Source organism: Cucumis sativus, chromosome 6, assembly GCF_000004075.3.
Source record: "Cucumis sativus cultivar 9930 chromosome 6, Cucumber_9930_V3, whole genome shotgun sequence".
Taxonomy (NCBI): Eukaryota; Viridiplantae; Streptophyta; class Magnoliopsida; order Cucurbitales; family Cucurbitaceae; genus Cucumis; species Cucumis sativus.
The window spans coordinates 26,901,409-26,916,570 of NC_026660.2; the positions used below are offsets into that span (position 1 = coordinate 26,901,409).

The 15,162-nt window shown below is 34.6% G+C and overlaps 3 protein-coding genes across 3 annotated transcripts; all 3 read right to left on the reverse strand.

The window, feature by feature from the left end:
- Positions 1 to 1,788: 1,788 nt before the first annotated feature.
- Positions 1,789 to 5,051, reverse strand: LOC101208401 (probable mitochondrial adenine nucleotide transporter BTL3). Its single transcript, XM_004143416.3, has 4 exons — positions 4,308 to 5,051; positions 3,684 to 3,987; positions 2,724 to 3,191; positions 1,789 to 2,221 (listed from the first exon to the last, which is right to left on the reverse strand). The coding sequence occupies exons 1-4, from the start codon at positions 4,778 to 4,780 to the stop codon at positions 2,147 to 2,149; spliced, it is 1,320 nt and encodes a 439-aa protein (XP_004143464.1). The 5' UTR covers positions 4,781 to 5,051; the 3' UTR covers positions 1,789 to 2,146.
- A 1,817-nt stretch (positions 5,052 to 6,868) lies between these two features.
- On the reverse strand, positions 6,869 to 9,880 carry LOC101208643 (ras-related protein RABH1e). Its single transcript, XM_004143417.3, has 6 exons — positions 9,486 to 9,880; positions 8,816 to 8,886; positions 8,327 to 8,415; positions 8,116 to 8,227; positions 7,627 to 7,717; positions 6,869 to 7,466 (listed from the first exon to the last, which is right to left on the reverse strand). The coding sequence occupies exons 1-6, from the start codon at positions 9,600 to 9,602 to the stop codon at positions 7,323 to 7,325; spliced, it is 624 nt and encodes a 207-aa protein (XP_004143465.1). The 5' UTR covers positions 9,603 to 9,880; the 3' UTR covers positions 6,869 to 7,322.
- A 687-nt stretch (positions 9,881 to 10,567) lies between these two features.
- LOC101208887 (UDP-N-acetylglucosamine transporter ROCK1) lies at positions 10,568 to 13,750 on the reverse strand. The gene is made up of 7 exons (XM_031887871.1): positions 13,459 to 13,750; positions 12,813 to 12,861; positions 12,476 to 12,702; positions 11,872 to 12,070; positions 11,626 to 11,769; positions 11,334 to 11,408; positions 10,568 to 11,140 (listed from the first exon to the last, which is right to left on the reverse strand). The coding sequence occupies exons 1-7, from the start codon at positions 13,596 to 13,598 to the stop codon at positions 10,979 to 10,981; spliced, it is 996 nt and encodes a 331-aa protein (XP_031743731.1). The 5' UTR covers positions 13,599 to 13,750; the 3' UTR covers positions 10,568 to 10,978.
- Positions 13,751 to 15,162: the final 1,412 nt, after the last annotated feature.

Here is a 15,162-nt window from a genome sequence, read left to right on the forward strand (position 1 = left end):
TCATTGTACCCATTGAGAAGCAATCTATCTTCCCCAATTCTTTCTTCTTTTTTTTTTTAATGAAAGTGATGAAGAGCAAAGAATAAAGATTTAAAGAAAGAAAAAATGTTGTAGATTCATTTGTTCTGACCCAACAACTGCCCTCCCAAATGACATCACCACGTTGAAAAACATTGTTAATTTGACGTTATATTTATATCAACAAAATTGTTATGTGTCCATTGCTAATTTAGTTGACTTTCTAACGAGTTCTTTATAGATTATAATTGATATATATGTGTGGGTGGTATATAATTATTATTTTAATAAATGCACTTTCTACTACACTATGTTTATTTACTTCTTAAATGTTATCCATCATATTATAATACAAAAAAAAATTGTTGTTTTTAGTGCTTTTTGTTTTTGTTATAAAAATATAATTGCATTCATGGTTTTTGAAAAATGAATGTTTTAGGAAAATATTGATCTTGCAAAATACTTTCATTATCGATGGTTTTTTTTTTCTTATACAGTTTGCAGTTGTTATGGAAGCTAAGGTTACTGTGATTTTGTTACGTGCATAAATGATTTTTAGTTCTTCGGCTAGAATTGATTGTTTAGTTTGTTTTAGACCAAAATTGTATGATTACATTGTGGTTGTTTTCGTTTGTGTGTGTAAAAAGAGAGTGTTGCATCTTTTAGAGTTACACTTAGATCTACTTACTATTCATCCACTGTGATTCATGTATAAGAATGCATTCTCAAATCTTAGGGAGAGCCTAAGCAATTGAGATACAAATGAGACTTTGCCTTAAGAAGGAAAAATACATTTCAAGTGAGAATGAGTCTCACATCAGGAAGTGAGCTTGAAGGTTAAAAAGAGGGAGTCTAGGTGGTATGTGGTGGTGGACAACTTTGTTCCTATTTTGCCATAATGGTATTACAAGGTTAAAAAATACTTTGCCATAATGGTATCTTGAAATGTTGTAATATTGTAGATGTATCTGGTGGTGGACAACTTTGTTCCTATTTTCCATTTTCAATTAGGAATGTTTTTAGTGCTAGGTTAAGGCGATACATTGATTAAGCTACATAGTTGTTAGGACACCTTAATTCAACCAACTTGCTTGAACCACGAACTTTAAATTTAAATTTATGAACCACTCTTAGTTTTGGTTGGCTTTCCTTTCTTTTCAAGAAATATTTGATGGGAAAGTTGTAATAGAAATAAAGAAAAATCATCTTTCTTTTATATTTCTAAAAAAAAAAAAAGGTGATATTTTGGAAACACGAACCTTGCCGGATTAGAGTTTTAAAAAAAGGAAGAGAGTTGGCAAAAGTGTGATTGTGTGACTTCTTCCACTTAGCGTCCGCAAAAATAAATGCTTTGTGTCGACAGATGCCCTCTCGACAATAATTTTCTTTTCCATAAAACCTTTTGCCTAACTGTCACTCTTTTTAACAATAATGGGATCAGGACGTAGGAGGTAGAAAATCGAAGCCGAACTGCTTAATTTGTGAAGGAAATATGCAAACCAAAACCCAACTGGTACTTACGAGAAATTGTGCTTCCTGTAACCATTCAGATCAACAGTTTGGTTGGCTAGATTGCAGCTCACCGGCTATAAATATGTGTGTTGGAATAGGCAAGAAAATGGAACCACCTGAAGCTTGAGGGAAACTTGAGGGATTCAACTCGATTCGGTTCTTCACACTAATTTTTTTGCCTACCCTAGACCTTACCAACAAAATTTGATTTTAAATATTTTCAACCTGAAACCACCGAACCGACCAGTAAACCCATGCTGACAAGCGATTTTGGTATGAGTAATGCAATGCAAAAATGTTCTAATTCCACAGACCATAATCTTGTGAGCTGCTTACCCTTTTATTGACATCCTAATTAACATTATATCACTCCTTTCGAACTTGGAGCTCTTTACGTGGGCAATGCGTTTAAAAACAACATCAATGCCTCAGTAGCCCCAAACTGTAAAGAAAGAAAAAGAAATAAATTAAAATACTACTTTAATGATGGCCATTAAATACTTTGCTCCGAACAGCCAAGGCCATTGACATGATCTTTAGCTCTTCCTGAACCTTGGCCTGCAAGCTATGGAAATCATCAACAACACATCGAACTTTACACGCAGGCTTCAGATCTTTACGATGATTCTACTTTCAGAACTATCTTCATAAATTCGTACACGAGATAGCTTATGGCAGCTGATGGTAAAACCTAAGTTAAGCAAAAAAAATTAGACTATAAGAAGAGCGTAAAGTCATAGACAGATATGGTAATGCAAATCAAAGAGCTAACGGCTAAATTAACGATGTACTTGTGGCAAACTGAACCAAAAAGAGATGGGAACCCAAGAAATGTGCACCAGATGAGTTGTTATTTTTGTTTTGTTATAATATATGTGAGTGTCCATGTTAGCTACAGGCACGTTAAATATTCACATGAAGAAATTGTTTAACCCTACACATTTGGTGATCAAAGACACTTATAGAACATTAAATCTTAATGTGGCTTAAAACATTCCTACAAAAGTCATTGAAAGTTGATGCAAATATTCACTTCACAAGTTGTATTGATGATGTTGTACAGGAAGTTCTTGAGACGTTATATTCATATATAATTTACCAGGGCTATCATCACATCTAATTTTATTGACATCTAATAGCAGAATAACATCTTAATGAACAAAAAAGTTGTTTGTGAAAGAACAGTGGTACACCTGTAATAAGCTAGGAATTAAGCCCGCATAAAGAGCGGGGATACCCCCTTGATTAACAATCTTGGCACAAGTTGCAACTGCACTCAGCTTTGTTTCCCTAACTTGCATTTGGAGCTGCCTCCTCACAACTTCAAATGGATATGTAGCAGCTTCAGCAAATGCCCCTGCTATGGCACCATACAATAATGTTCTTATAGTACCTAATTCTAATTGTTCCAAAGCATTCAACTCCTGACCACCTTCTTTCATATTTTGGATTCTTTTCCTTCCTTCTGGTGAATGTAGGTAAGCTGATTTTAGTATATCATAAACACCATAAAACACTGCACCTGACGGTGCCATGCTAATAATTGAGGGTACTAAACCCTTGTAAAGAGAAAAAAAGCCTTCAGTTTGGATCATGTGGCGAAAGGTACCAATGACACCACCCAAGGCTTCCCCACCTGGTGCCACCATCTTAGTCCGGATCTGCAAGAACAAGGGCCACGAAGGAGTGAGACCTCTAATGGTTAAAGTATGAGTGCCCACTGGAAATGTTAAAAGGGAAGTTCTACCCTGCACGGGTTAGTTTAGTAGGAGTGATTCTGGTTGTACGCATTGAAAATAGAAAGTAACAGGTCTTTTTCAGGTGTCTTGTGATTAGTGTGAGTGTTGTGAAAGGGAGAACGGTTACCCCTCCCTCATTTGCAAACAATATGTTTTATGTTGTTTGAACTTTCATTAACCGTCCTTTGGAGTTAATATCAATATAGATACCTGGCAATTTGATAGCACTTAGCAGAGCATGAATCCATCAGAAAGATAGGTACGCATGGCACAAGTAAAACTTAGAAAACTCTGTTATGAAGATGCAAAAACTACTTAAGTAAGGTCACATATGTTCACCTCTAGAACAGAACAGATCCAGTATAAGTAAGATCCTAAAACTACCTAGTCACCTATAAAGCAATTGCTACTTACAGTGTCCATAGGAATGCACAGTACAGTTGCAGTAATTCCGGCAGCAGCACCAGCGATAAACCGCTCAAAATTAGTGGTTTCCTCATTTCCGGACCATCTCAACAACTGATTTCTGTATGTATCATAAGCATAGAAATTGATAGCCTTAAAAGGAGCAGTGCGAAGAATGTTGACAAAATTTCCTTTCCAAAAACCGTTCAGACCTTGAGAAGATGCTATGGTCTTGATCAGTTCAATAAGGTTTTTCTGCTCACCGCGAACTATGTACTCTAGCTTCAATCTCTCAAGAGGCGCAACGAAAGTTCTATCATACAGCAAAAACATCATGAGTAAACATGCCTTGCGACCAAATCAAATGATGTAATATTCATAAATCATTGATACACGGCCGAGCATCTTGCATTCTTATTCATAAATCATATCATTTTGGGAATTTTCCTACGGTTGAAGCCCTTTCCCATGTGAATACGAAATAGAAAAACGATCTAATCAAGTTTTTTTGGTTTCCAGCAACTAGTATTTTGTATAATTAGTTCCCATTCTGGAAAATAGTGATTCCACACTACAAAATCATTGAATTTAATTGTTGAAAGTAACTAAAGAATGGGAAACTGGAAGGCAAACCTTGAAACCATAGCAGCAACAGCTCCGGCCCACAGATGCTTGGTCATATTCATAGCACCAGATCCTCGCAATACAGCTTTCTCTTCCCTCTCTTCTTCTTCTTCCTCATGATGAATAGCCTTCTCCATCGAACCTTTATTCCCATTTTGTCCCAAATAATCTTCCGAATCCTGAATGTAATCTCCATTCTCTCCACTCCCATTTGCAGACAAGCTCACAGATAAAAAACCGCACCCACCTCCATCGGAAACTCGCCTTCTTCCGCGACCCAAAATTTGAAAGTTAAGAGTCTTGTGACGACTGTGAGAGCAAGAGGGAGAAAATGAAGCCGACCCAGAAGAGGTTTTAGAAGAGATTAGCGAAACGAAAGAGGGAGGAAGATTGTCGTCAAGAAACAACCCTCCGAGGAAGATCGAATCAGATGGGTCGGATTTGATCAAATGGGTTAACCAGGATTGGTGGTTTCCGTGCATTGCAGAGAGTTAGGTGAGATCGAAAAGGGGGTTACTGTATTTGTGATTGATCAACAAGAACATAAGGAAGAAGAGTTGAGATTGATTGTAAGAAGAGAGATGAAGGAAAGTGGAGGCGAGAGAGAGAAGGTGGAACAAGACGAGGAAATGGAATAGAAAAGAAAGAAAATTGAGGGAAGAAAGATGGCGACGTTAGGAATTTATAGCAGCTGATTCCATTCCTTGTGCGCTTCACTTAGCTTTCATCGATTATTTTCTATGTTCGAGTTGAGGAGGAATACATGTGTACATTTCCATTCACTTTCTAAATATTTATTGGTACAAAAAAATGTCTTTATAAATGAACACTTCATTATATTAGATATTGGACGAAAATTATTATAACAAGAATATAAGCCACGTTTGAGTGTTTTATTAAACTTGAAATTATAATTTCACGAGAATTTAATATCCAATTGAGGATAACTTTTTTTTTCTTTTGTCTAAAACCTAGCTTATGCTTTAGTTTATTTTTGCTTTCTTCAAAGATGTTAATGATGATTGGATAATTTGCCTTTATTGGTGAACATGAAGTTTATTAACAATGAAGACCTGTTATTCGGATGATCCTTGAATTAAAGTAGCTTTTAATTTCACATCAATATCCCATAGTTTAATAGTCCATTTAAATTGTATCGATTTCTAAGTAAAGGATATTCTTGAAAGGATGAAGTTGGCTTAATAGTTAATAACTATGAGTAACCAGTGAATTTGATATGGCCAAGAACTGAAATGATGGTTTTTAAATTGGAATACAATGAATGTGAATGTGTTTGAGAGTGATTTCCATACGACTAAAAACAGTTTTTCTATTGTCAAAATCATTTTTCTATAATTCAATTTTTAAAATTGTTTTCATCACAAGCACAAATTACAGGTCCAGTATGAGCCAAGTTGTAGCCTCCTTGTAAACCCTAGTTATTTTGTGGATACCCAAGTAAAGTTGTGATTAAGTTTTCAAAGAAAGAAGTTAAAAGAGAAAAATTGTTCAAGTGTTGAAGTATGAGTTTCAAAGTAAACGGTCAAAGGAGAAGGAAATAAGTTCAGTTTTTTTTTGCTAAGTATAGGCTAGGCCTATTGGACATGTTGCTAGGCTTTGAACACGGTTGGACAACCAACCATGTCAAGGAAACCTCTAAGGACATGAACATGCGGCCAAGCAAACTATGCTAGGTGAGTCGAGCCAGGCTAGATGTTTAGTTATTTTATGGATACCCAAGCAAAACATTTAGCTTATGTTGTTTCTTTTAAGCACACATTATTTGTGTAGTGACTTCTGGTTGAGTCAACTAGGTTAGTTGGTTGGTAAGTATTGTTAGAGTATGATAATGCTTGCCAACTCTTGCACCATCTTTTAAAGTCAAGTTAGAGAAAGAATTCCAAGAGGGGTGTGACATTCCTACCACCATCTTTCTTATTCATAATCTTAGCTAGTGACTTGGGAGAATCATGGGAATAAAATTATTGGTCATACAAACACAATCTATGCCCATAACTTTCACCTTTTCAACAACCATTATGCTTTCATCAAATACGACAGTGACCAATTTCCAAGAGATTCATCGAAATTAGTTCATTAATGTGTCTCGTTTTTATAGATCAAAGATTTTGAAATCAATGTGTAAAAGACTCGTTGATATTTTTATAATATCATAAAAACGTCTACAATGAGTTATGATTAATTTTGTTGGCAAAAGTATTCTTAAATGAATGTAGAAAATATAGTAATAAAAGAAGGGGAAAAAAGTATTATTCCTTTATTTATTACTAAAAGAAAACTTGATTTCCATGTACTTTTCAAAAAGTAGAATATATATTGACCGAGTGACAATTGACATTGACAAACATGTTCACGAAATAAGATTCCAACCTCAATTTTACAAGCCTACCGATATAATTCATATTCGCAATGTTTCTTCTAACCATTTTTCCACTTTTAAGCGTTTATTATATAATATGTTTATAGAATTTGTTTGGAATGGAAAAAAAAGTATATGTCAGCAAGTGCTTAGCTCAACACATCTATATGGATCAAAACCAAGAATATCATATTCAAATCCACACTCCAAGTTGTACTAAAAACAATCATAAATTCCACATGAGTAATGAAGGATGGTTCAATGAATTGTTTTCACAAGAGCAGACCATTTGTAACGTGAACAGCCTAGCCAAGGAGACAAATTTCTATGAAACAACACTGAACATTGCTATAATTTTATAAACAATGTAACAGTTTCAATTACTCCGCTATTAGATATAGTTGGTCAACTCTTAGAATCACAAATCCAAAACGAAAATCTCAACATATGAGAGGACAGAACGTTGATATTTGTTCTTTAGGAACCCCAAAAAGAATCTAATGGCATACAATATTACAAACATCATATCGTTAGAAAATTTCCAATGTCAATTTGTTGAACTAAATCACCGTGAGTGATAGCGTATACTATTTCATTTTGTAGCAATTTTCTTTTTCCTTTTATGTATTGAACTTACACATTCTCTAGCATGCACAACCTCCTCCTTGCTGTTCCGACTGGGATGAATTCACTGCTGGTTTCAAATTTACGTCAACCATGTCCTCCTGCCTTGTTGAAGACAGAGTTTCCATCCCTGGCAGTGCTGCAGCGATCTTACGAAAGAGAGGCTGCAACATTTGTTTCAAAGTAAATATGTAAGTCAAACCTATATCAACAACACGACAAAAGAGGAGAAACTATTGCAAATCTAGCAAGGATGCGTAATACAGGTGAACTTTGGATATTGTAAGTTTACTGTTCAGAAATCATAGGATAGGGATACATTACCTTGATGTTGAACCCAGCTTTGGCACTAGTTTCTATAAACATGACTCCAAACTCACGAGATTTCGCATCACCTTCTTCGATTGAAACTTGCCTGATTTTGTCACCAAGCAAACAGTATTTAGAGAACTTACTGAAAGATGGACAAGTGTTTCGGGTTTCAATGAATGCAAAATCTATTCATGAGTTACAAATATGAAATAGCAACTAAAGTCAAGATTTCTGACAATTTCATAAGATTTGAAGATTTGTCAGCGTAGATCATGCAATCAAAGGTTAATAACAACTAAGCTCAGCTCCAACCCCTTCTTATCATTGCATACAAGGTATGCACAGAGCACATGCCCCAAATGCAGCCTCCAACCTTCTCAAAGAAAGTGTTAACCCAATCACCCTACACTGTACTTCTTGAAGTCCTATTGTATACTGGAAAATAAAGGAACAGTTCATGACACATCTTTCTTAACAATATCAATTTTGTTCATTACTCACCTTTTCTCAACAAGATCAGTTTTGTTCCCAACAAGAACGATTATCACATCACTACCCCGTTCTGTTCGTACCTCCTCAATCCACTTGGTGGTGTTCAAGAATGATTGTCTATCTGCATAACAACATTTTCAGACCAAAGTTATTAGGACGTCAACTACAACTAACCAGGATGCATCACAAAACAAAAGGAGAGATAAGACAGAGTACTAACTAGATACATCATAGACTACGACTGCGACAGAGGAATCTCTTATGTAACTTGGAATGAGACTCCTAAATCTTTCTTGTCCAGCAGTATCCCTGTGGAATGGTAGCTATTAGGGGGAAAATCGTGTGCATGTTAATTAATATATAAATGTCATTTTGGAATACTTAAATTGACAAATAATGTTTAAAATCAAATCAATAAGTTCAATCAGCTTTCGCTTGGCAATTTAATGCAACAAACGTCATGTTTTATATGATTACAGTAAACTCTCTTCAAGCCAGTGCATCAATAGAAGAAAATAAAATTTTAGGATGTCCCATCTGTATTTATCACAATTCTGTAGGAATTATGTCAATGGTTGCATATATCTATCCATAACATACATGTTGAAAAGAACCAGAATTGTAACATAAGAGTCTGTATGTTGAAACAAAGAATAATACGTAAAACAATCTTCATTAAATGACCGAAAAGAAATAAAACACGCCATACCAAAGCTGCAACCGAATTGTTCGATCTTCAAGGTACATAGTTTTGGATAAAAAGTCAATTCCAATTGTAGCCTGCAATAAATTTCATGTCAGCTCGAAGAAATGAGGTCAACAAGCAGAGATTTTAAACGTTTCAAACTACAAAATTCTGAAATATATTTTGTTTTTTAAGGCATGAACCACCTGCTCCGCTCCCTCTCTCGGATCTAATCAAATCTAGATAATCTGATAATGCATATATCCAACCCTAATATTAGCAATTTCCCCTGTTCTACGTAGTCTTTTTTATACAGAAAACAAAAGAAACTATTCCATTGACTAACAAGGAATGTCTGGAGCCACCACCAGATGTAGCTAAATCAAAAACTTAATCTAAATCATACGATAAATCTGATCGATTGCAGAAAGATAAGTCATGAATCGTCAAAAAGGTGTTGACAAAATTCATAAACATAACGGAATACGTTTTCCATTTGACCAACTAAACAAAGACGATTAGAAACAACGCTACATAACTCGGATCCACATGAATCCCCAGAAATATGTATCCAGATTCGTATACATAAAGAAACAGATACGAGACAAACTAAACAATTTCTCCAAGTAAAATTAGAAAAGGTTAAAATGAGGAAAAGAAAGAAAGAATTAATTAGGGAAATAGAAAAAAAGACCTGATAGGTAGTATCAAACTTGTCGTACATGAAGCGGGTGATAATGCTGGTTTTACCAACGGATTGATCGCCGAGGAAGACGAGCTTGTATTTGGCGAGAGGAGAAACCGTCGCCATGAAGGGAAAAAGAGTGTAGCGATGAGAATTCAAAGGAAGAAGGGTGGATCTAAAAAGAAAAGAAGGGAAATGATTGTGGATGAAAGAAAATAAATGAGGATGGTTTTGTTTTTGTGTAATTGAAAAGTTCGTTTCTCTCGGCCGGGTGGTGCAGCCCTGCACGCAGGAGAAACCGCCAACGATGACGAAGACAAGAAAAGTCAAATGTTTAAAACTTTAACAAACTTGCGCTTTTATCCTCCATGGACGCGCCAAACTTAAGCCTCCCCCCGCTTTCCTTTCGCCCTCCCTTCAATATCTTTCCCATGCAATTTCCTTAACCAACCACAATTCTTACTCTACCGCTTCTCTCTTCTCTCAACCTTTTTTCCCATTTATTACCTATAATTTAACTTGTTTGTTATTCTGCATCATTATTATTGTTGTTATTATTATTTCAGTTGAATCATTTGTAATGCAAATGAATGTCCACATTTTTTTCATTCATGTTGATATAATTTATTATTAAGTGTGTTTGGAATGCATGTTCATATCTCTAATTTATAAAATGATTCACTTTTCAAAAGTATTAGTGCTTGACAACTATTCAAATCACTCTTGTAATGTATTTTACATTTTTTTAAATTAATCCCCTTTGTTGATATATAAAGATACAGCGTCCAATTATCATTGTAGTTTTACATGTAGCAACTAGTCCTACGTTTTCTTTAAACTTTGGAATAATTTAATTAGTTATATGATAGTGGCAAGTGTAAACCCCACGTTGCATGAGCTCAAATGGCGTTGCCCACAATGTTTGCTTCTCTCACGCCCATCAAAGCGTCCTGTAACGTTTTTGGTTTTTGTATTATATACGTTTCATAAGCATAACATCCATTATCTATACAAAGAAACGTTTTTAAAGTTATTTACTTTCTTCCTAGTTTCCAAATTATCGAAAACGAAAAGGAAATATACTTCTCATATAATAAAACGTAGGATTAAATTAATGTTGAATAATAATAACAAGATGACATTGTTTCTTTCCATCCATATTCAAACAGTAGAGAACAATTTGTAAACTGAGAAGAAAATAAACTTCCGATACTGTTTGTATATTGTTAAGGCCTATAGGTAATCATCACTTCTCCAATGCTCATCTGGAACTGAAGAATGAAATGATCATATACGTCATCCATTTACAGCTTGATGCATATCCAAATACAGAATTCTATGAATTCAAATAAATCAAGTATTTTGTACCCTTAGCAACTACAATTATCAAGCAGATGACTAAAATATGAAGATATAGCCATTTATGCAGCTTTGATAATGTGATACATCTACAAATTCCATCCATGCAATGAGATAATGTTCCGGTAAATAACAGTCAGAAGCTATAATTCCTTCTTTTTAACTCTGTAGGGATACTTTTGATATATAGAAATACTACTGACCACTAGGGGAAGAGCCACAATGCAATACATTGAAGGCGGTTTCCCTTCGAATATGAACTGCAGCAATGCTGTCACAAGAAGTGCCGACACAATGACAAATCCCTGCAACCATGATAAGAGTACCAAAGATAAGTGGACATACAGATGTAACCGATGAAAAAGGTTATTTTAAACTAGAAGAAACGAAATGGAGCATGCTCGTGGTGAGTATGAAACCCGATTAACGAGGTTCATATTCTTTGTGATAATGTTCAAGAACAATCTGAGTGGTAAAAAATACTAATCTAAAACTTGCCTTTCGAACACCACCGGCCCTACTGGTGACTAGTCCAACAAGAATTCCACCAAGAGCATTGAATATGACTGGAATCTGAAACAAAACGACAGAAAAGAAAAATAAATTTACTACAAAAAAAAAGGATCTCTCCAGCTTCAGCAAGTAATTTGCGTCCTCTCATCCAAAAGAACATGTCATGGAAGCAAGTTATCAACTTCTTGCTGATGATGCTTAATCAGGAAACTGTAAAACTATAAGAACTAGATCAAAGCAATTCACAAACTCGTATATGGTAAGGACATTTAATTACCATGGTGAGAATAGTCCAGCCGTAGAAAAAACCATGCTGTCTGATAGCTTCTCCATCAGGTGATTTATAAGTACTAGCAAATAGAAACAGACTTCCAACTACAGACATTTCTACGGTCATCAAGTATGATGAATGTTTCTTAACCTGTTAGAAGGACAACTCTTCATCAGAAAGGACCGAACACATAATTACTGGATTGTTTCTTGGAGCATGAAATCTAAATAAACTAAAAAACCCATCACACACCTGTGAAGACCATTGACACAATGCAGAAGCCAAACCAGAAAGTACAGAAGCGACCAAGACAGGAATAATCCCATGAAACAAAATTTGATCAGGACTGCCATCACTGGAACCCTTACTAGATCCTTCTCCTATACTTAGAAGAACGGCAGCAACAATCAACAAGAATAGAGCCCCAATTTGCTGAATGGACTGCTTCTGCCTATACATAAAACCGGATACTACACCAAGTAAGTTGTAAGAAATTGTTTTAGATCTTACGCTCTAATCAGAAATGAGTACGGTACATCATTAGACACACTGTTCTTAGTCACATATGAAGATTACAAAATTAGGGCCAAGCACTGCGTGAGAAAAGGGAAGATGGTCAAAGTTGGTGGGAGTCAGTTAAAGAAACTGAAGTACAGGTCTTGGCAGAGAGATAGCGAGACTCTTATGAAAACAAACTCCAAAGTTAGGATAGCAAATAAGTATTCCACAGTACACCATAACAACTCAATCAGTCCATTGGACAATTACACAAGTTTCCAACTAGGATAATCCAAGCCTATAAAAACATGGCGTTCCATTTTAATTTTGAATAGACAGAAGAATTATTAGAACATACCTGAGTAAAAAATATGTACATACAGCAGTGAAGAGTATCTTTGTTTGATTCAGCATTGAGAATGTCAAAGAATCAAGATTCTTGTAAGATATCTGCAGAAGGCTATTTTGTAATGCGTAAATAATAGCAGGAAGTCCTGAAGCAGTTAATGCACCAGCAACAGTCCACTCACTAAAAGTTTTCTTTAAACTTCCTTCTTTCACCATGATAGCCAGAGCACATACGACCTGCAAAGCACATAATTTTTTTTTTGAGATATTGGTGCGAAAAGTAGATCATTTACCAAAAATTATCAATTAAATGAAAGAAACAGAAAATTTTGCCATACAGCAAATACCTTCACAATCTCACAAGTTAAGACAGATGAAGTCACAATAACTTCTCGTCTGCACGGAGAACCAAATGGTTAAAATCGTGTACAACACCCGTAATCAGTTATAATTATGAGATAAAAGAAATCTCAATATAAATTCAATCCATAAAAAATGCATGCTGCGCAAAACAGTGACAGCAAAAAACAATACGATTTTATGCAAACAAGTGGAAATTTGAAATGTCAGGACACTGAGCATCAGAAAGAGAAAGAAGCTAATAATTTGAATCCTCAAAACCAATTTACACACTTCACAAAGTCCCAATTCATTTAACAACATAATGATTATGTGATGTTTTGTGTGCACACCTCCACGATATATTTCAGAGAAAAAAAAATGCCGCCAACAGGAAACCGTAAAAAAACTATCATCAAAAGAGTGAATCTCCAATTCGACACATAATCCTAATTCGAGAAACAATATAGGAAAAATAACATAAACATGTGAATTTCAAATCCTAAGAACGATTAGGAACTCACAAAAAATAGCAATACTTGAAATTCAGACAGAAAGTTCAAAACCCAGATAATTTATGTCATCCATCCTTCTCGACGACAGTATTAATCCAAAAAAGCAGAAAGATTGAAAGAAGAAAAAATGAGAAAGTACCTCGTAAATCGCTTGGAGATTAGGGGTTGAGCTCCGTACTGAAGAGCAAGTAAAATGGAGTAAAGCAAAATTCCCCTGTTCATCTGATCGGCCCTAGTGGCCGCATCTTTGGGCCTTTTCTTTGGAGCTACAGACGGCATCACTGCAGCCTACCGGAGTTCTCCTCCAAGTTGAAAACTCCGATGCGGATGCGTCAATGAGTTGCGAGCATATACGGTTCCTTGCCTTTCAATCTTGGAACAGTCGAAACGGCGTCGTGTAGTCAGATACGCTCAAAAGGGTGGAAGTTGGTTTGGTGAGTTTTTTCTTTTACCTTGTGCTTAAGGTTTTTGACTTGTCAAATTACAAATTAGGGTCACAACTCATACTAAAATATTGTCCTAAACAAACCCCATGGGCAATAATTAATGATATCATACCATATAAAATTTCACATATCCTTGTCCGTTGTAAATTTAATCGTATTGGTTTTAATTAGTGTCTTCTTAAAATTGGTTATTAATATTCCATTTGATCACCAAATTCAAATATTAAAACTGCCCAAAAAAAATTATGATGATTGTAGCATGACGATGACTCGTTTGATTTGGTGATTTCATTTTTGTTTAAATTAAAACATGAGAATATAATTTTTTTAATAAAATAAATTAAAATATTTATCGATAGAAACTATTAATGTTACCCATAAAAACCTATTAGAGTTGTTGTCGATAGAATTTCAAATTTTGTATATGTTAAATATTTAATTTGTTATTTTAACAATTCTTAAGTTATATATATTGGTTAGAAACGTTTCGATAAATTGCAAAAATCAAATCATACTAGTTACTATTATGCTTTTAAACATTTTAAAGCGTACTATGATAAAATGCTTGCAAGTGGTTAATTGTTTTTTTTTTTTTTTTTTTTTTGTATATGTGATAGAAAAGTGAGAAGAATACGAAAGACTAATAATTATTTATTTGTAGAAATGGTAACAATTTTGAAATGTTAATTTTTATTCATTAAAGGATGGATTTATAGTAAGTTTGAAAGTCCAATTTTAAAACTTAACATTTTATAATTGTACTTGTTTGGGGAACCATAAATATATAAACATATAAAAGAAGGTGTTTGGCTTTCTTTTTCTAAACAAAAGAACATGTGTTGACTTGATGCTTCTACATGATATATACATATGTGTCAACATAGGATGTAGATTGATCTTTATATTTACATGTCTACTCATAAAATAGGGATGGCATTTACAATTGGGCAATAGTTGAGTTTGGAGATGCTTTCGTCGTTTTTTGACTTAATCAAAAATATTTTTCAATTAAATTTTATATTTTGCTATCTTCTGAACTTTTCCTTTTTACAAAAATTAAAAAAAAAAAAAAGAAGTTTTTAGGTGTCACATTCACATCTGTACCATTCTTATTTATATACCAGTTTTACATTTATTACTCACACGTCCTTACCCCTTGGTTCACTTATGGACCTTTTCTGTAAAGGCATCACACACTTAACTCTATAGTATGAGTAACCTATTGAAGTTGCAAAAAGATAGACTTATTCGACAAAATGTAGTTTAATCACGAATAAATAATCAAAGAGCATTTTGAAGCTAACATGTAAATAGGTTTCCACATGAGAGAATCCACGAATATTATTTCACAAAGTTGCACTTTATCCATTAGACCAATCGTCAAACCAAATCTCTAC